Here is a 19,961-nt window from a genome sequence, read left to right on the forward strand (position 1 = left end):
TATTATTAAGGACATTGCAGATGGAGAAAAATAAAAGCAAGCAGGCAAACCTGTACATTGCTGAGATTCTCACCCTAATAGCTACATACAGTGAGGTGTAGAGTTTGCTGTGAGCATAAAAGTCTGGTCATGAACAATGACTGAACTCTCACTGTCTCCAGGAACATCAGCATCTCCTCCAGTGTCTCTCTCATAAGACCAGATGTTCTCATTCCTTTGTCTGAATCTTTTCTTCTAAAGAACTCATTCTCAACACTCTCTGATTTCAACCTTATTAAGAACTTTATTCATTTTCCCCCTTCCACTAAAGAATAACATATCTTTAAAATGAACTATGAATTCTATAGAAATATCCTGGTTTAGACAAAACAATTGTTGAGGAGCTAGATATTATTGTCAAAAAGACAGTAAGATCATGGCATTACTTTTATATCAGTGCTGACAAAATTTAGCCTTCAGGCTCATGTCTGAATCTCTTGTTTGCTTGATTTATTGCAGATTTTTCTCTTATCAGGTGAATAGTTTGATCATTTGATTTTATTGTTGGTTTCTTTCCAGGTGCCAGAAGTAGCGAGTATTTAAATATATGTCCAACGTGGAGCAGGAAATTGAAAATTGATTCTCTACAGCATTTATATGAGATGTGGTTCAAGTTCTTCAAGTTAGCCAAAGCAAAGAGCTTCCACTCTCAGTGGAATGCCAGCTTGGCAGGCAGTCTGGAGTTGATTCGGTGGCATCTTTGAAGAGAAAATCAGAAATTGTGTATTTTTTAAACAAGTTTCCTAAATAAGCATGGAAGGTAAAAAAGACTCCAAGAAGGATTTTTAATTACCTATGTAATGTTCAGGCACCTTTTAGTGGAGACAGAGGTGATGAGCTGGCAAATATGATTGATGATCAGATTACAACTCCTAATGATTTTCTTTAGCTGTGCTGTGGAGTGACTGCAGGCTCTGACACAGATCAGCCTTCTTGTGCTAGCTCTCATACACGTAGACACAAAGGAGGTGGCTTCTGCCCAAAGCATTAACCCACAGACTGCAATAGCAGCAAGCCTGGAGAGGACCAAAAGCTAAGAAGACAAAAGGTGACAGCCCGTTGCTGGAGCCTGAATATCCTCTGACACAGACGCCTGGTGTGTGGGTGGCTGTTCCCACAAGCACACATTCGCTGCACACTGGTGGCTCAGCCTCTGCCATGGAAGCGCATTTACTCTCCTTCAGCTTTCCAACCAGTTCCCAAGGTTGCTGAGTACAGCTGCAGCACACGAGTGCACTCCAGAAAAGCTAAGTGCCTACTGTGAAAGTAAGTGGCAAGACATAAAGTCATATTTTCACTAATGTTTCCATGAATTTGATATAGTAACAGGGGTGTACTGATTTGAAACCGTAACCTTTGTCACTCTGAGTCCTCTATAAACGAGTGGTTAAAATGGCACTTGAGTGTTACACAGTTTAGTGATGCTTTTCTCAGCAAAATCAATGAAACTGGTCTTGGGTAAAATGTTTGCAAGAATATAAAAGTGACTTAGACAATTCCATGCCTAAGCTTGAGTTTGGTAGAGCAGCACCTTCAGTGGTGGCCCATAAAATGCTGTTTGGAGTCCAGGAGCTGTGATGTGCGAGGCATCTCTAACCCTCTTTTACGCTCCAGCAGGAGAGAGAGTGCAATAATGATTCACTGTTACAGGCCAGCTCAATACAGATTGATTTGGGTTCCATGTCTTTTTGTTTAAAATGTATTTCCACACAAATGGGTCTGGTATGTTCAAACTTCCTAAATAATAACTCCAACAAAATTCTGCAATAAATAATTTTAAATTACCCTAAAAAATCTATTGGAATTAGAAATAAATCAGCAGATTCTCTGTTCAGCAGGAGCAATAAATCCTTCTACTATCACAGCATACACTGTTTACATTTGCCTAGGGGCTCTAAAACATTATGAGATGAAAAGATTTTCCTGTTCCTTGGTGTCTGGCTGCCATAGAATTTAAGTGTTTCATGAATTTAATTGTGAAGCGGAGAGTTTAACATCTTTCAGTCCCCTGTGGGAAGTGGAAGGAGGAGTCAAACACATATTATGCTGCCCCTCCAAATTATTCATATTTAAAATTTTGCTATGATGACTCTATCAGGTGAGATTCAGAAGGCCATCAAATGATCCTAAGTCCATTAGAGAGTAAGCTGTCAGAAGAAGGCTTTGGAATCATAAGTAGGACCTAGTTTTCTGCTTGTGGTGGAATTTCATCCCAGGTTGCAAAAATATCTTTATTTACGCAACATTAAGCTAATTTTTATCATTTTCCTGAAAATCTGTTAGTTGCTTTCATGCCCTCTGAAAGGTATCATATTTCATGGCATGAGAATTCATCTGTCATACTTTGGAGAGAGAGTTTATATCTCCAGCAACTAAAAGCTTGTAAAAAAAAAAAAAAGGCAGTTGCAGTCTTTTGCTGGAGCATAGGTAGAAGAAACAAAAATTACTGTTGTTGCTTAGATGTAAAAATATATATATATATTTTTTCAATTGGAAAGACTGTTCTGGTTTACCTTGATTACTGGAGCCAAGGAAAACATATAGCCTAAGTCTGACATACCATTTTTGTCCAATTTAGAGAATGAGAGAGAATTGCTGTACAAGCTGGAAAAAGAAGCAAAACTACTAGTTGAACCTCTTTAAAACATATACCTCTTTTTATTTTCATTTTTCAATCTCTGTTTCTTTATCTCAGTTCTCTTTTATTCATTTTCATGTTTTGCAAGCAATATGAGAAAGATTTCTGTGCCATTGTGTATGCTTACTTATTCTGACTTCTCTTCTTGGCACACAGAATTCAGTGTGACACGAAAAACAATTTGATGTACAGAGCCTACAATGCCAACAAAATCTAGTATTTTATTCCAAAGTAAATGACAACAAAATCTTTGAAAACCTGAGAAGAAGGTGGGATAGTAAAAGAGATGTGTGGGAGAAGAAGAATATAAAAAAAGGATCAAAGCAGATAAATTTCAGCTGGCAAGTGATAACATACTCCTCAGTTTCCTACAGTTAAATTTGTAGCTTCCGGTATATTTTAGTGACGGATCCCGCATAGCAAACTTAACTGAAATTATCCATTATAAATTTGTTTCCAAACAAAAAACAAACAAACAAACAAAGAATTAAATATCATCTTATAAATTTTGCAGATGTGCTTGGGAGTGAAGCAAAATCAGCAGTCAGACAAAGAGCACTGTTGACAAATTCAGTGAAGTACAAAATCAGTCAAGTATAATGTTCATCATTCCTTATTTGCTATGATAATTAGTTCCCGACATTCTGCACTGTGATGTGCATGCTTGCTTTGTTCAAGATGTTACCCACATTATATCTTTGGGTGTTGTCTTCTTTCTTTGCCACCAACTCAATACACATGCTTTTGGTATACATACACAGAAAATGGGTGCTTCAAAACTTCCTGATCAGCCCCACACCTCTCCACATGCATACCAAATGACACGGAGACAAATGAATTTTCTTCCAGGGACACAACTGTGTGAAGCGTTGCTTTGGTTCATTAAAACAACTGCCTGGATACCCACTCAATAAACGTTCTTTATCACTGAAAATTAGCAGTGATGTGGATGTGTCTCTCGAACTTTGTTGCTACAGTCGGGGTTACAAATGGCACAATCTGAGCATTGGGAATTGGAAGAAATAAAAGAGTAAATCTGAAAACAGAACAGACTGGAGGCTGGAGCACTCCTGCATCTCTCTTAGGGTAGAACTGTGCATTAGCAGATGGCAGCCTAAAAACAATATGCGCTGAGAGAGCTTGAGATGTATGGCAAGATTTTCAACACCTACGCAAACGTTCAAAAGAGTATTGTCTGTCAGGGGTGGTGGAGCAATTTACAAGTTGCTTTTGTGTGGATTTCTGAAGCTATTATCTACATACGATCAGCTAGGAAATGTTGGAGGCAAATTCAAGGCAAATTTTTACAAAATGGAATACGAGAACTAGTCACAATATTAATCCATATGTTTTGATGTGAGCATTGTAAAACTTATACAAAGCAGCCCAGACCCTTCTTATTGGTAGATCATGTAGCTAGGTTGCTTGTGCGAGGCAGCAGAAAATTGCAACTGAAGAGCAAATCGTGATCTTGCCATCTGCCTGGAAGGAATTATTATATAGGGTTGGCTGTCAATCAACCAACCTGTTTTGGAGCAAAGGCAGAACAGTATATGATTTTTTCCATGCTCATTTCATGCACTAATTCCTTACTCAGAAACTCCCCATTTCCAGCAGTTCAGTACACGGGGCTCTGGCTGCGGCGCTCTGCCCAGCTCTGCAAACAAGTAGATGAGATGTGGAAGGGAGTGCTTGGAGTATTTTTCTTAAATAATGACAAAGCCCATAGCAGTGACAGCGAATTAAATCATAAGGTATCATGTTCTTCAAAGCAATGGCATCAGGGATGCACTGGCTGCTGTATATCACATACTCATGCTGATTCTCACTTTTTCTTGTTCCAGTGGGAGAACTTTCCCCAGCCTCTTTTTTTCCTCTCCTTAATGGAGTCTTTTGTGTTGCTTTCAAATTTTTTTCTTTTTTCTTTTTTTCCCTCTTTTTCTTTATCATTTTATTTCCCCCCCCTTTTTTTTTTCTTTCCCTGAACATAGATTGTCCCTGTATGCCTGCTTTATCTTTCCATGGATTTTCCCCCAAACTCTAGGCTATAGTATCACACACTGTATGTTTTTTTTTTGTTTTTGTTTTTTAATCCGTAACCAAAATTGCCTTGTGTAGCACCTCTAATCTGAGGCACTCCAAGCATGCTAAAAGAGTTGTATGGAAGCCACTCCATGTCCCTTCAAAATTAAAGATATTTCTTAAGTAATAAACCTAAACATATTTTAAGATCAAATAGTGAATCCCTCATAAGTGTTCATGCTACAGGGAGCAGGTAGCAAAGAAACCTCTCAATTTGTTAATGTTTTTTTCCACCATTGGCTTGCTTGGTGGTAAATTGGAAGCAAATACACAAATTTGCAAATAAGCTGTTTGGTCAATGCCCTGGTACCGCACAAGACCTGACATTCCCTCTGCAGCTGGGGCCAACGCAGAGTAAATTGACTTTAAGTGCTATTTTCAGGGTAGCACCTGGACTTATAAAGACCAGAAGTGCAACGCTGCAGAGCTGAATTGGCTTCTTGGATCTATCTTTTGCAGAGGTACCAGCCAAATCTTTCTTTCTGAAATAAGATGTTTCTGAGTGCAGATGCTGGGTTGGGCAAAGACATACATTTAGTGTGTGCTGGAGCACACAGGGGTGGTGCCTGGAGGTACTGTGCAGCAAGGAAGGGCATTGAGCTGGTAGCGTGCCTCTACGCAGTGCTCCCTATCACACAGCACAACCACCCTGGCTTCCTTCCCAAATCAGCCTGGTCATGTCTTATCACAGAGACTTACTGTAACCAAAGAAATATTGTGTATCTGGTAGCTTTATGAGTTTCCAGAATGGCTTACACCTGTGTCAGTTTGTGGCCCCTTCAAAGTGATCCCAGGTGGCCTGAGCTTATAAAGGTTCCCCTCACCACACATGAGGAAGGAGGTGTGAGGAGTAGAGGTAAGTTAAGGAGTTTGCTTCAGAAGTAAGGTTAAAAAAAAAAAAAGTCACAAATTTATTTAAAGAAGTCTGTGAGTTAGGGGGAAGCAGAAATGAAAGCTAAACCTTTCTGAGAGGTCAGACCTGGATATTTCAAGGTGGGGGCTTGGGGGTAGGCGTTTGGGGCTGAAGAAGCGCATTCCTGGTTGAACTGAAAATGTGCGCTTTGAGCTTTCACTGTGTGTTGGGGCAGCTCTTTCTCTTCCCAATGATGTGCTGGGAGGGGCTAGTAGTGTCTGGGAAAGGGCTGATGCATTTTTGAACTGTGGTCAGTGTGCAGGCCTTTCTGCTCCTGGCTGCTTCTCCCGCTGCCTTCCTGGGCCTAGCTGGAGGCCTGCTGATGGGGCTGAGGGAGCGCAGGGAAGGAGGTGGACTTCTGGCTGCAGCACCTGAGGAGAAACCCACTTCCCCGGCAGCCCTATTTCTGCCTTTCTGAAAGACAAGAACTATGACAGAAGAGGCTTATCTTAACTGCTGCTTTCATTACTTGGAGATAATGGAGCCCTATTGTTTGTTAAGTTTAATTTAAAGCTGGGAACACAGCAAGGCTAGAGGGAATGAAGGCAGCCTAGTGACCATGTCTGAGCTCTCCTCAGTGAATTTGCCTGCCAGCATATCTCAATTGCTTTGTCTTGGTTGGATTTCTTTTATTTATGTTGTGAATTTTGAAAGCACTTGTACCTTCATGTAAAAATTGACTTTTTAGCAGCAGAAGTAAATGCTAAACCTGTGCCTGGGGACAGATATTTGACATCCTGAAACTGATTAATCCAATATCAAGTGTCCTCTCTGTCTACAGATACACTAGTTTTCAGTTCATGCACCATGGCCCCTGATTTGTCTGCTGTAGGTGGGTCTTGGATGGAATGTGGGTCTAAGCTGTTCCAGAAGGACAACCACAGACTAACACCAGTAAGAGTTCCTTCTGAAACTAGGGGTATTTCAAAAGTATTTCGTTTAATGGATTCAACTGTGCTAACAGAAGAATGCATGGGATGAAGGCTCTTGAGTTTGTGCCATGCAGAAGCTGAGAATCAATGAGAAGTTTCTGAATTTCAGATCAGGATGATCTCTCCAGCTGATGTATAGCTGATAAAGAATAACAATATCATTACTTGACAAGAACACCATGACCAGCATCACTCTAAGGCTGTTTTAACTTAGATTTCTTTGGTTTCTTGGGCATCTCTGAACTGAAACTAAATAAAAATCATCTCCGTTATACAGAGCCTACGTTCACCTGCCATAATATCCTGAGCACAATCATGTTTTTATGCTTATAATGTACTGGGTGTTACTGAAGTTTTGTTGCTTGTTGGTAACGTACTGCATAGCTAATTCCTCTTGTTACTCCATAGCATGTACTGATCTTGTTGGCTAAAGGCAAGTTATAGATAAGGATTGAGATTTGTTGTGTGTTGTCCTATGTACTTTAAAAATAGCTTGGGACACAAGCTTTTGATATAAACTTCCTTGACAAATAGTTTTCTTTTTCCTTTCCCTCCTCTTAGGTATGGACAATATGTATGAAGCAGAATCTTTGCCTCTCAAGCACAGAAACTGTGAATACTAGACCTCTCATTCACCAGGAAGAGCAGTGCCTTAAAGGTAGGCTGAAAAAAATTACCATAAAAGTCTTTCCTTTTGTGCACTACATAGCTGTGGCTGCAGCAGGATCAGAGCAGACTTGCTCGCACACCATATGTGAGGTGGGATGATAACCATGTGAACTAGCCCCTGGACTCCCATAGGAAATGGTTTCCCTGCATGTGCTGTTGTTCATCTCTGCTTCTTTAGGCTTTTGGTGTGTGTAGTCTGTACTTGGCCAGTAGAGGCTGTGGTCACAGCCAGACAAATCACCAAATGTGATTCCTTCACAAAAAGTTGAGTAGCTTTCTGGATGAGCTTTTCATGGTCGGTGTGGGTACACTGAAGTAAAATCTTTGCTTTCCACTAAAAAATTTAAAGGAGAGAACCTGACAATACAGACTAAATGATTTAATGTTATTGTAGAAGACATAAGAAGAAAGGGAAATATATTTGGTTCTGTCATTGAGGTTAGACCAGACCCCTTTCAAGAGAGGAGCAAAAGCACTGGGGACTGAGAAAGGAAAGTTTCTGGGCAAGAAGGGGGAAGTAAGGTTTTCCTGGGAAAAAGAAATAAAGCTCTACTGTGAGCGTCTGACTGGCCATGGGAGATGTGCATGTAAAACTCAAACTGCTACAAACACCTGTATGCATTGAGCATAGCATATAAGTGTTTTTCTGGGCACAGCTGCATCCACGCCTAGTTTTTAGGAAGCTCCTAGACTTCTTGCGCTCTCTGAAAAAATCCTGCTTTAGTGTTGGTTCTCCCTCTTCCACTGGGGGAAGAAACCAGGAGCCAGAAATGCCTGGGGAGACACAGGACCCTGAATGAGGGGTTGTTTCATGGCTGTTTTCATTCTTCATGGCTCAGAGCTTCATGGCTGCTGTTCTGGCTATTGTATGTATGCAGACTGATCTTTGTGTGCCCAGCTGCTGGCAGTCTATGTGGACTGGCTTTCAGTGGAAGCCAGGCTTTGCTGTTGCAATTGATGGTGGGGTAGGAAGGCAAGCAAAAGCTCTGTTCTGTGGGATTTTAAAGAAAGCTTCCATAAATGTTGTAGATATGAGATGAGAGAGTCTGTAATTTCCTTTTCTGGTGGAGGTAAGGTAAAATGTACTGTTAGGCTGGCTCACCTGGAGTAGGAACATGTAGGTACTGATGAGCTGCAATGTGTACTGCCTGTTGCCCAGGCAGCAGCTGAAACTGAGTTTGGGTGTATGGAAAAGAGTGGTGTAGGGTGGGTGGGAGCAGCTGGGAGGGATGGAGAACACAATCTGTGAAAACCAAAGCTTCATTGTCCCAGGAGCACTAGAACTAATGAGCTTTGCATTTCAAAGGTGGTGAGCCTTCTTCAAACCCTGTAAAATACACGCCTGGGATTTGTCGTGTTAAATTTCTACATGTGGAAAAGGCGTGTGTGGGGGAGGCGGAGAGGAATGGAGATGGCAGCATGAGAAAGTAGAGGACAGAGGCCCTTATTTGGGTGCAAGTACCAATCTGCTGTCTGCATTAGTCTGCCTGGGTTGCATATGCTCTCCTTTTCTGTCTGCACAGAAACTTGTGATAAATAGAGGTTCAGGGATTGAAGAGCATTTATTTTTATTTGCCTATTTTTGTCATTCCCTTGGCATCTTCAGATGAATGGTGGAACCAGGAGGGAAAGGCTATTCTTCTTGTGAATACAATCATTGTTTGTGTGAGGCAACCTGTCTCAAAGGCAGTTTAATGCCTGCCGACCCCTTGCAACCTACCTTCACCTTAGAAATATCACATCAGTGTAATGGCCTGCTTTTGGCAACCCTGCCAGCAACCCCATAGAGTTTTTTGATCAGAGCTGTGGATAGGCAATTTTCCATTGCTCTTTGATTAGGGTAGCTCAAAACTCCTGGTTTCTGTCATTTCTTCTGTTTGCCATCAAGTGTTAGTGGAAGTGGAAGGACCAAGTGGGGAGGAAGACAAGCCAATGTGAGTAGAACACTCGAGTGTTTCTAGCATAAGCTAATAACTTCACCCTCACCTTTGCTGTGCCTGGCCTTCTCCATACCTGTAAGCCTTTCTTGTTTCTGTGATGGGCAGATCACAGGCTCCTCTCTGCTGTGGCTGCTGCCAGATGGTTGGAGGGAGACAAGGGGCAAGACCTTGTTTACAAATACTCTGCTTCCCTGTAGTCCTGCTGCAAGTTGCTTTTAGACAAATAATATCTTGTTCACAGGTAAACTGTGTGCAAACTGCACTGGGTGTGCAAACTGTAGATCTCCCTGGCCTGCCTTTGCTATTGCACTTTTTGCCACTTCCCCTCCCAGGCATGGATCATGTAACCCAGGGGCTGGTCTACCCCTGCTGCAGGGCCTGGTTCCATATTGTCCCAGCACTGGACAGAGCTGCCATTGCACCGAGTGGCTGGCACAGCCTTTTGCCTAATTTTCTTTCCTCTAGACATAAATTACTCTTTCAGCCTTTCCTTGTTATGACAAAGGATTTTGAAATGTGCAGACTGTTCACTGGTGTCTTATTTTCCTTCACATCTTCTGTTTCCAGCCTTGTCAGTGATAGCAGCTCCAAATTCTGTACATGAGCCTATGGGCACATGTAAAGCAGCATTCCCTTCCTGTCAAAGCCAGTGACTCCTGAAGTGAGGAGGCAAAAGTAAGCCCCAAAGCATCAGGCGAGGACACTGCCCAGCCTAAAGCAGGGTGAGAGGAGCTGTTTCATGTCTTGTTGGTCTGCTGAAAGTTAAAACTGGCAGCAAGGACATCAGAACAGGTGTAAGGATGCTATTGCAAGATTTGCCAAGGACTCCTCTGTTCCCATCTGATGCTGGGAGCCAGGGCAGGGAGGAGACTGCAAGTGCAGCCTGTTTGATATTCTATTCTGTCCCTCTGATCTTCCCCCCTACCCCGCAGAAGCAACATGTCCCATGTTTCTGCAGAGCTTGTCCTGAGCAATAGCAGCATCTGTCAGGGGTTATGGTGGCATTAGCCTCATGGAGCTGGGAGTTAGCAGTGCTTGGCAGAGTGACAGTTCTGCTGTACCTTACATAAATCTGCATCTTGCATAAATCTGTCTCTGCCTACTCTGCCAAGGTGTGTGGTCACAATTTGTCTGATTCCTCCTGCTGTCCAGAAGGCCTTTAACTTTCCTAGAAGATCTTATTTGCTCCTTGAGGCCCCTTTCGCTCCTCTTGCCTCACACCTCTCCATGCTGCACCCTTCCCCACTTGCCCTAGAGGGAGCACATATTGTTAAATGTGTTATTTTTAAAATAAATTCCCATCACCTGCCCCCCAGGTGTTGTGGAATGCTCCCCACATTTCCATGGAAAGAAGGAAGGTCTTGAGCCTCTTTGTGGCTTTGGAAGGAAATCACAGCAGCTGTGACCACCAGTCCTCCACCCACCCATCACCTCCTGCTGTGGGCTGCACCTGGTCCCAGGTCCTGGTTCCTTAGGCATCAGAACTTGATGTGCTTTGGTTGTCTCTCTTATCAGCATTTTTTTTGGAAACTTCTAGACCCTTCTGAGGCCAGGAAGTAGCAGCAACTGCTCCAGTTCTTGGCCTTCTTCCAGTATCTAAGGAAGATCTTAGGGAAAACGTGCATTAAAGAGAACATTATGTTCCCAACCGTATTAGTGTTGTGTGGTTTCATATGAAATATCCAAAAGAAATGTTGACCTCTTGAAAGCATCTATGGCTGCTACAGGACTTGTCCTGAGCCACCCTCTCCCCAGGGCAGCTTTGGGACCTGTCAGGAGCTGTGCTGCAGTGGTGGCCAGGAGTGAGGGGAGGGCTCCTCCCCTGTCACATCATCCCTCACCCCAACTGCTTTATTGTGACAAGGCTGTAATAGAGAGCTGCTATGAGTGCTGTGGTGGAGACCAGTGCGATGATCCTGTCAGTCTGTAGGGCCAAGCTCTTAATGTGCAATCCCCAATGAAATACAGAGGCTCCAAAGGAGAGTACAGACAGGTAAACTCACTGCAACTCTCAGCATCTCCACTGAGACATCTGTCCTTGGGTGCTGAGAATGAGGCGCTTGAGAGTAGGGTACTTATCGCTGTTACTTGCTATTGTTGGTGTCTGGAGCTGGTAAGCAGTGAAGGTAGCGTGCTTTTCTACCACAGGTTTAAGAAAATACCAACACAGTTACCCTGTTCACCCTGAGCTCTTAAAATGGAAACTTGTTTTGTCTCCTTGCCTTCTTCCTTTTGTAGGCAGAGATGTGAGCTGTAATGCTGAGTGAATGGTGTGCTTCGATGTGTATTAAATATATACAATGGCTCTTTAAAAAATAATTACATATGGTACGACAGGGAGAGGAAACCACTCCATTCCTGTAAATGGCCACTTAAGACGTAGCCAATAAATAAATAACCGTAATAAATAATTTTAGCATAAACAGCCTTATCTTAGCATTCAGGAGGAGTAAAGCAAAGCTCGTTTCTATTGTCTGTTGAGCCGCATGGCAGCGGAGTTGCGAGCAAGCCCCTCTCTCAGGTGCGGCAAGGTGTTGCAAAAACCCTGCTGGCGTGCGGGATCCGGCCCCTGCCCGCCCCGCACCGCCCCTGCCTGCTCACACGCGTCTGTCAGAGGAGAGAGAAAGGGAGAGACGGAGGCTTTCTTAGCGTCTTCCTCGTCTGTCGCGAACAAGTACGGGAGGAGCGCCCGCGGAGCGAAGGCGCGGCGCAGCCCGGCCCCCCGGCACTGCCCGCCCGGCCCCGCGCCGGTGCCGGAGCCGATCCGCAGCTCCGGCGCGCTGCCTCGCCACCGGGGGCCGTGTCGTTTTAAGGCATGTGATACCCTCCCGAGCAGGGATGCATTGATACAGGCTACGGTACTTACAGCATCGTATAGCGGCGTGCCTACGGCTGCCCGGCTCTGCACTGCCCGCGCTGGAGTGAGGCTGCTCTTGTCGTTGAACTGCTTCTCGTCCTTAAGTATCCTGGAAGCTGCAAATTATCTCAAGATCACTTCAAAGGTCTCGTCAAGCAGAGGGTGATGCTAGGAGATGATTTAAAGGTGAAAATGAGAAGGTTTCTACCCCTCAAACCTTGGCCACTTTTCTGACGGCAGTGTCTGAGAGCTCAGATGTCGTCTTTACTCTGGGAACTGGATTTGTAATAAGAGATTTTTTTTCCTCATAATCCTGATAAAGAAGATTATTGGGAAGCTATTAAAATCCCTTATTGTGGTACAGATGGATTTTAAAAAGTGTTAGACCTTTCCAATGAACACTAATAGAGTGCTCTGCTCTTGGTTGGATTACTCAGGTAAGGAGCTTCTTTAGGATTTAAGATTCAGAAAGCAGATCTAGAACTCATCAGATCATAACAGGAGGAATGCTTTCTGCTGTGTTTCTTAATAATAAGATGATCTGTGCATAAAACTGTGTATGATAAGTCTGCTGACAAACAAGTGCAAGACAAATGTTTGTAAGAAATGCTGGGGCTTGAGCAAAGGTAGTTTGTAATAGTGTAGTTTGGGAAAGGTTTAAAAAATAATTAAATAGAGACCATAAATAAATAAGAGTGGATTAAGGAAGTCTGCTGTCCATGTGGTTTAGAAGATGATGCCTGAAGAAAGACACAGGAGAATTAAGCAGACCATAGAAGTTTGGCTTTGCTTTACTGCTTGGCTAGGTTTTTAAAAGTTCAGTTTAAATAACCTGAATACCTGAAATATCCCTGTGTCTGAGAGTTACCTTTCTCTCTTACCTTCTTGTATAAAAAAACATAGGAGCACCAAATATGACAAAAAGAAATTTCTTCTTGAAGACACAGGAAGCCTTTTGGGAGCTCCCTGATCTGAGGGGACTGAATCTATTTTGCAAGATAACTAGGTCTAAAGAGAGGAGAAGTACACTGTATACTGGGAAGTAAACATTCAGCAATGAAACTAATTATATGCTGAGTAGTGCATCAGATCCTCTAAACAGAGAAAGAGCCTCATGCTGATCAAAATAATGTTTGGGTGTTTGCTGTTAATTAGACTTGTCAGTTTACGTGGCTCTTTTCTGCCAGATAGTCTTAAAGGTTCCCAAAGGCTATGTCTACTTCTTTAAAACTGGGCGAAAATATTTTTCCATGCATATATTTTATTGACATTGAATTTCTCTATATTAATGCTGCTAATCTTCCTACTGCAGAAATCCCACTGATAAGTCACACAGACTTTTTTTTTCTGTAAAAGCATGGTTTTTCTGTGTGAGAGATTTAATCTTTCAAAGTCTTTCTTCCTCTGTGAAAATGATGTTCAGCTGATTGGATTATTAGATAGAAAACGACATCATGTCATTGGCTGGAGAAGGAGAGTGCCTGAAGTTTGATTAATTTAGCAATATGAAATGCAGCAGAAGGTGTTGTTAAGGGAACTGGACGATGTGTAGCGTAGCTGAGCCTTGCAAACCTCCCGATTCTTGCAGGCATTAAGGAAGAGCTGCTGAAGTTGAAAAGTCAGGAAAATTTAGCCAGCTAGTACAATAATGAAAGCTAGTACAATAATGAATACAAGTATGAAAAAACATGACCACCTGTACTGGATGCATCTGTACATCAGCACTGGAAGACAGAAAGAAAGTGCCCTTTCCCTTTTTTCAGGAAGTTTTTCATTAAAAATTTGACATAACCTCTTTTGTGAAAAAGATAAAATATTCTACAGAGTATGTATGAAAGCCAGTCTGGCCATACTCCGGTCCCTTTACATGCACAGGTAGAACAAAAGGAATCTGGTTGCATCTGGGGATTAGAAGATAATTCTGAGAAACAATTACTTTGTTTAGCAGACAGCATCATGATTAAAAATTAATGCTCCCAAAAGTAAAAATAATAATAATAATAAAATTACCTTCTGGGGCAGTATTAGTCTTCCAGTACTGGGGATGGAGTATTTCTGAAATGCATCTCAGATGCCTGATAACGTTGTATCCCTATCTGCAACGTGTTTAAAGTAGTTTTGATGCTGTCTGGACATCACAGTATTTTTAGCTGGCCTTGTGATTTCCCTTCCCGCTTTTAAATTCAGCAGTGAACCAGTGTGGGAATATTTCCCAGCCTTCTGTTTATATTTTCTTCTTGTGTTCCCCCCCCCCCCCCCCCCCCCAAGTCCTCAGATCGTTACAGTTTCATTTTTGCCACTGAATTATTAAAGTTATCCAGGCTTCTGTGCTAACATAGTGTTACATCAACTGTCCTTTTTGGGCATGACCTTTGTTGTATGACAATTGCATCCCATGGGCGGAAAATTGACCAGGTAAAAAAAAAAAAAAAAAGGCGTTTAACAAAAGGAGAAGAGAACTAAAAATACTGTTGTAATGGAAACTGACTACTCTGTGTGCTGCAAGGCGATGGATAATAATGTCTGTCTAATATTTCGTTTAGAGAATGGCAGTGGTCTCTGCAATGTCCTGGGTCCTGTATTTGTGGATAAGTGCCTGTGCAATGCTGCTCTGTCAGGGGTCCCTCCATCACACTTTCCAGCAGCATCACCTGCACAGACCAGGTAGGACTGATATCATCTGTGGGATGCTGTAAGATTACAGGCTTTCCACCATGCTCATGTCTGTCTTGATAAATGACTGACTAATCATAAAATCCATTTTATCATTTAACTTTTATCCGTTTTCTGCCTTTATGTTGTAGAGCATCCTTTTTGGTCTAATGTGTTGCGCTTTGCCAATCTGATGTTGTAATATTCATCCTTTAATTTTGTCTTCTAACAACCTACCAACATGGGAATCCCATTCTGGATAATGATTTAGTTTCTACCTTTGTCCTTATTTCTATTTCCCTTTTTCCCCCTTTCATGCAGTTCTGGAGTGGGTGTACAACACTGAAAGACGTAACAGCACAGTTTTGGGTAACTTTGTTTGCATTATCTAACTTAAGCTGGACAGGGGTTGCTTACTTGAAATGCTGTTACCACATCTCCCGCAGTCTTTAGGGTTCACTGGAGGTCAGGTGTTTGCCTTGGTGTAAATGACAATACAGTTTTTCTTAGGTTTACAGGCTTACCTCTGAAACTTGCAGACATGCAGCTCAGAGGAAAATTTGGGTGTGTCTCTCAATGGAGTCAATCACGTGCAAGGCTTTCAGAGTCAGACCCTCAGGTTTGCAATGAATGCAACTCACTTTGACTGCTGTGATCCACAGAGACTGCACATTAGTTTTATTGTACTTGTGTTTTTATTAATAAATTCAATTGTTAATTTTTCAACTGTTAATTGTGCTTTGAAGAGGATGAGCCATATTTAAAAATTGAGAAGTTGGCATATTCTAGTGCAGTATTATCATCTAGTTAAAATTAGATAGACCATGAGTTGTGTATTACAGATCTAGAACCACAGAAAGGAGGGAGAGGTCTTAAGAGCTTTAGAAGTGGAAGATGGTAAATGTTAACTTGCAGTGACGCATCACCTAATATTTGGCAGCTAATACTTGGAGTTTTTTATAATCTAATGGCATACCTGCAAAAAGAGATGTCTTTAACTGTAGGTCTTTATCAACCTAATTATTCAAAGTTTTTCCCAACTATTTCCCTTGTCCAAGAGTCATAGGTCTTGCTTTCTTGGCATAGTCTTGTTTTCTTGTAATAAAATTTGTGTAATATAGAGAAATAAACTTAAGTCCTTCATAGATCAGTTCTCGGTAGCTACATTAAAACATTAGATTAATGCTATTATCTTTACTAGCTTGCACTGGAAGTTTGAGTCTTTGAATGGCAATGTTTTTATTTGGGACTTGCAGAGAAATGAGCAATATAGTTGTTACAACACAATTGTGAGTAATGCTGCCAGTTTTTTAAGTCTGTCCCCCAGTGAAGGAAATAGGAAAAAACAGCTCAACTAAGCAGGTAGGTAAAAGGAAAATGTAATCTTGTTTTGCAAAATCAGTTGAAACAAGTGACATTATGAGAAAAAATGAGAGCTGGACAGATTCAGAGCTCTGCAACATTTGCCTAAGGTTGAAAAATCACCTCTTTTATGAGGCAAGAACAGCAAGACACTGAATGCATACCAAGTGTTGGAGAAATGTGAAAAATGACAAAATCTTTCACTCAGAGATGTGATACAGATAGAGTGAAGGTTTTACAGCTGCCTCATCACCTACTTAGGCTCGCAAGAGGAAAAGCTTGGCTGTTTCTTTCTCAGGCAGCATCTCCACACCCTACACGAATAAGATTGATGGTGTTCTGATCCCAGGCAGCCAATTTTGGTCTCTCAAGAAATAATCCACTACACTGACAGATGAGTAGAATTTGACATGATGTTCACCTCGGTTTCAGATTGTGTGGCACCTGGGAAGTAACAGTGAGCGGGCATCCTTTAGGGAAACTGCTCAAGATTTTGGGCAATTTCTGCTGTCACAACAGAAAATCAAGACTGTTTTTTATAAGGCCATGAATTTGCAGTCTGCCAACTGAATGCAAAAGGTTGTACATAAAAGGGATGGAAATATGTTAACTAGCAAACTGAGTGATTTTAATGTATTCAACTGCAGTCCCTGAGCACACCCTATTTTTCATATTTATAATATTAGGAATGCGTCATTTACTTTTAGTTAGTCACTGTGTAAGTAAGATTAAAATGTTCAGCCAAATAAAAGTGAATAAAAAATGGATGCAGATGAACCAGAACATAATTTCAGTAATTTAATATTTGGTATATGAAATTTCAACTTATTGGATCATGGCAAATGTAGCTGTAATCAATAGCATGCTCAGCATACCTTTTCCCTCAGTTTGTGATATTCCATAGATAATGAGAAGCTCTAAAATAAGAGCAATTCTGAGCTGTTCAACTCCATTGTGGGGCTACCTTGGTACAACCTGATTAAAAAGGCAGATTCCACCCTGTCTTATGCTTCTCATACTTGATGAATAGAAGAGTCTCACTAAGCACAGGAAGGTGCAGGTAAAAGATAAAATCCTCATGGAGAGGATTTAGCATAATAAACTTGAACTGAACTCAATGGATTAATGCAGTGAATATACCCATCTGTAGTACTGTGGTTAATTCAGTTTTGAAACACTGGAAATCGAGGGTAATGTATGAGAAGATTAGTTTATTATCAGACATTTCTGAGCTTGTTCTTTTTTTCGCCTCCTGTAAATATCTTAAGCAAGCATCTGAATGGGTTGAAATAAGTTTCTACACTCGGTGTGCAATCACAGAAGTTTAAATCTTCCTTTAAGTGTCGTATACAGTTTTATAGTTCATGATTTTATTCAGTTAGATGACTTGGCAGAAGGTGCAAACTTGAAAACAAATGTGATGAACCATTTTACGTGACAGCATTTGTAATTGACTGGAGCTTTATTTTCTGTGAAATGTTGGCATGAGGGCACAGATAGTAAGAGCATATTGCTTGATTTTTAAGATGTATTATTCTGTATTTTCTGTACCTGTTCATGAATTCTTGCTTGTCCTATTAACACAATGAAAAGTTTCAATGCTGCGGTTAAGTACCCTTAAGTGATGATAGCTGTTCCTTTCGACTGAGGCAGGTGAGGTGGGCAGGGTGGATTTTTGAGCTTTTTCAGTAGGATCCAGAGATCTTAATGGGGAGTAAGCTAGCTGAATGCCATTACTGAATGATTCCCCTTGGGTAATACGTATAGTTTTCTGCAGCTTTTTATGAATATATTTCATTTTGATGGAAATTGTTAGGCAAAGGATGTGTGATAGCATTCACAGGAAATAACTTTGTGCAAACAAATTCCATTTTTCAGAAGTATGTCATTTCTGTATGATTTAATAAGAACCAGCAGTAATGAGTAGAATTCCACATTGGCCGTTTTACGCTGTAAGAAGCTCTATGGTTGTAGAGTTGTTGAATTGGCCTGAGGATTAGAGTGGACAGGTTGTGATTTGCAGAGTTAGCTGAGTGCCTGTGATAGTCCATTGATCATCTGATTGACAGTATTGACTCTGTCCCAGAGGCAGAGTGTAAATGCTGGCATTTGGCAAGAAAATTAAAATATTCAAAAAGCAGTGTTTCATTTTTTTTCTAAATTAAAAATAATAATTAACCCTCCCCTAAACTGTGCAATTCTTAGCAATTTTTCTGGCTTTGTCCCATGAATGAGGGACGTCTTGCATCCAGTGAGGACCATTAACTAGCACTGAATCACGGTGGACAGCACTGGTCATGTGTTGCTTAAAAATATGGGAAAGTATACTGGAACCTGTAAGTTCATGCAAAATAATTGGCTGCGCATTAAGGATGCTAGGTTAGTCTTGTGCACAGCATAAAGATGTGAGGCAGACACAAGCAGAAACATGTACCTACTATAGCAGTGCTGACATTTGCAAATATGTTGATTAAAAATAGGTTTATTCAGAGGAGGGAAGTCATGGTCTGAATCAAGTATGGCTGGAATTGTAAGTCAGTAAATACGAAAGTATCTTTTATTGTGACAGTAGTTAATGATGTGTCCATTAAAAATCACCTCAGTAAATGATTCTCTATACCTCATATTATGAGGAGGAAAATTGGCATCAAAGCAATTCTACGCAAGCTAACAACCAACATCAACCTAAGAGTTTTCTGAGCATCTTTCTTAGCAGACAGCATTTTGCAGAAACTTGAGTTTGTGGCTGTGAGCAAAAAATTTCTTAGTTCTGATCTTGGCCCTCCCACTGATTTTTATAGCCTTGAGGGGAAACTGCATATTTTCACATTTCAAAAGGTCTGCTATTTTCATATGCCCCAAATGCAAGGCTACTCAGTTCAAAACAGCCTGGGAAGAATGTTGGTCTGAATCTCACTCCTCAGTAAAGTGTAAATAAAATATTTTTCTGTACTTGGCAGAGTAATTAAGATTTGGAAGATTAATTCAACAGGGTTTTTGCTCTTGGTGTTGATAGAAGCAGGTCTAGAACTAGGTAGTTAATACATGAATGGGTACACTTTCTGTGATCAGTAAGAATTGCATTCTGTTAATAGTTTGGTCTGAATGTGAGTTGCCTTCAGTATATAGTGTCTGAAATGTTGTGCAGCAACTTGGCATGTATGCAGTAGATCAGATTGTGGACATGAAGTTGACAACTGGAGCTTCCTGCTGTGTTAATTGAAAGGAACAAACTGATAAGCTTTAATGTCTGGTTCAGATGCCATTTATGTCAGTAAATACACTTGAAGCAGCATCCTGGTTGGTTCATGATCAGAAAAACCTGCTTCCATCTCGGTATTCCACAGGTGCTAGCTGGAAATCCTCTGCTCTCTCAGTAACTTTCTGTTGTACATTTCTGGCCTTCACAGGCTGTATTTGAAAATGGGGAATCATCAACTGCAAGGTAAAGCAATCCTGGAGGTACCTACCGTGTTCCTGGTCATGCATGAAATATATCTGGATGAACATGTTTGTGTTTTGTGTAAGCAGAGAACTGATGTAATGAAGCCAACACTTTGGGACAAGGTAGGACTGCTGTCAGCCCAGTAGTGATGAATGGCCTGCAGAGCTTGTGTGGTGCACTTGCTGACAGCAGCAGGCTTTTATTAGAGGCGTGTGGCTTTTGAAGAATCAAACCTCCAAACAGGAGCAGACTTTAGGGCTTTAACAGTCTCTAAGGTAGAGTGCAGAGGGTATGTAGCACTGCCAGGCAGCAAGCGGAGCTCAATGGAGGGCCGAAGGCAGGAGGACACCTCTCTCCTTCACCAGCGCGTAGCTCAGCTGCAGATGGAGGAAAGATGTCACCGGTCACAATGCTGAATGTGACACCTTGTTA

General features: G+C 41.5%; 1 protein-coding gene across 5 annotated transcripts in view; it reads left to right on the plus strand.

Annotated features, from left to right (window-relative positions):
- Positions 1-5,623: 5,623 nt before the first annotated feature.
- The window catches only part of TAFA1 (TAFA chemokine like family member 1), a 225,306-nt gene continuing 210,968 nt past the window's right edge, over positions 5,624-19,961 (plus strand). For 2 of the 5 annotated variants that reach the window (XM_083795730.1, XM_083795728.1), the window contains exons 1-3: positions 5,759-6,566; positions 7,166-7,262; positions 14,614-14,734. In XM_083795730.1, the coding sequence (XP_083651856.1) occupies positions 6,480-6,566; positions 7,166-7,262; positions 14,614-14,734 (305 nt within the window). In that variant the 5' untranslated portion in view covers positions 5,759-6,479. The other 3 variants (XR_014571553.1, XM_083795729.1, XM_083795727.1) reach the window with 2 other exon arrangements.

This window comes from Anser anser (assembly GCF_964211835.1).
Source record: "Anser anser genome assembly, chromosome: 12".
NCBI classification, from domain to species: domain Eukaryota; kingdom Metazoa; phylum Chordata; class Aves; order Anseriformes; family Anatidae; genus Anser; species Anser anser.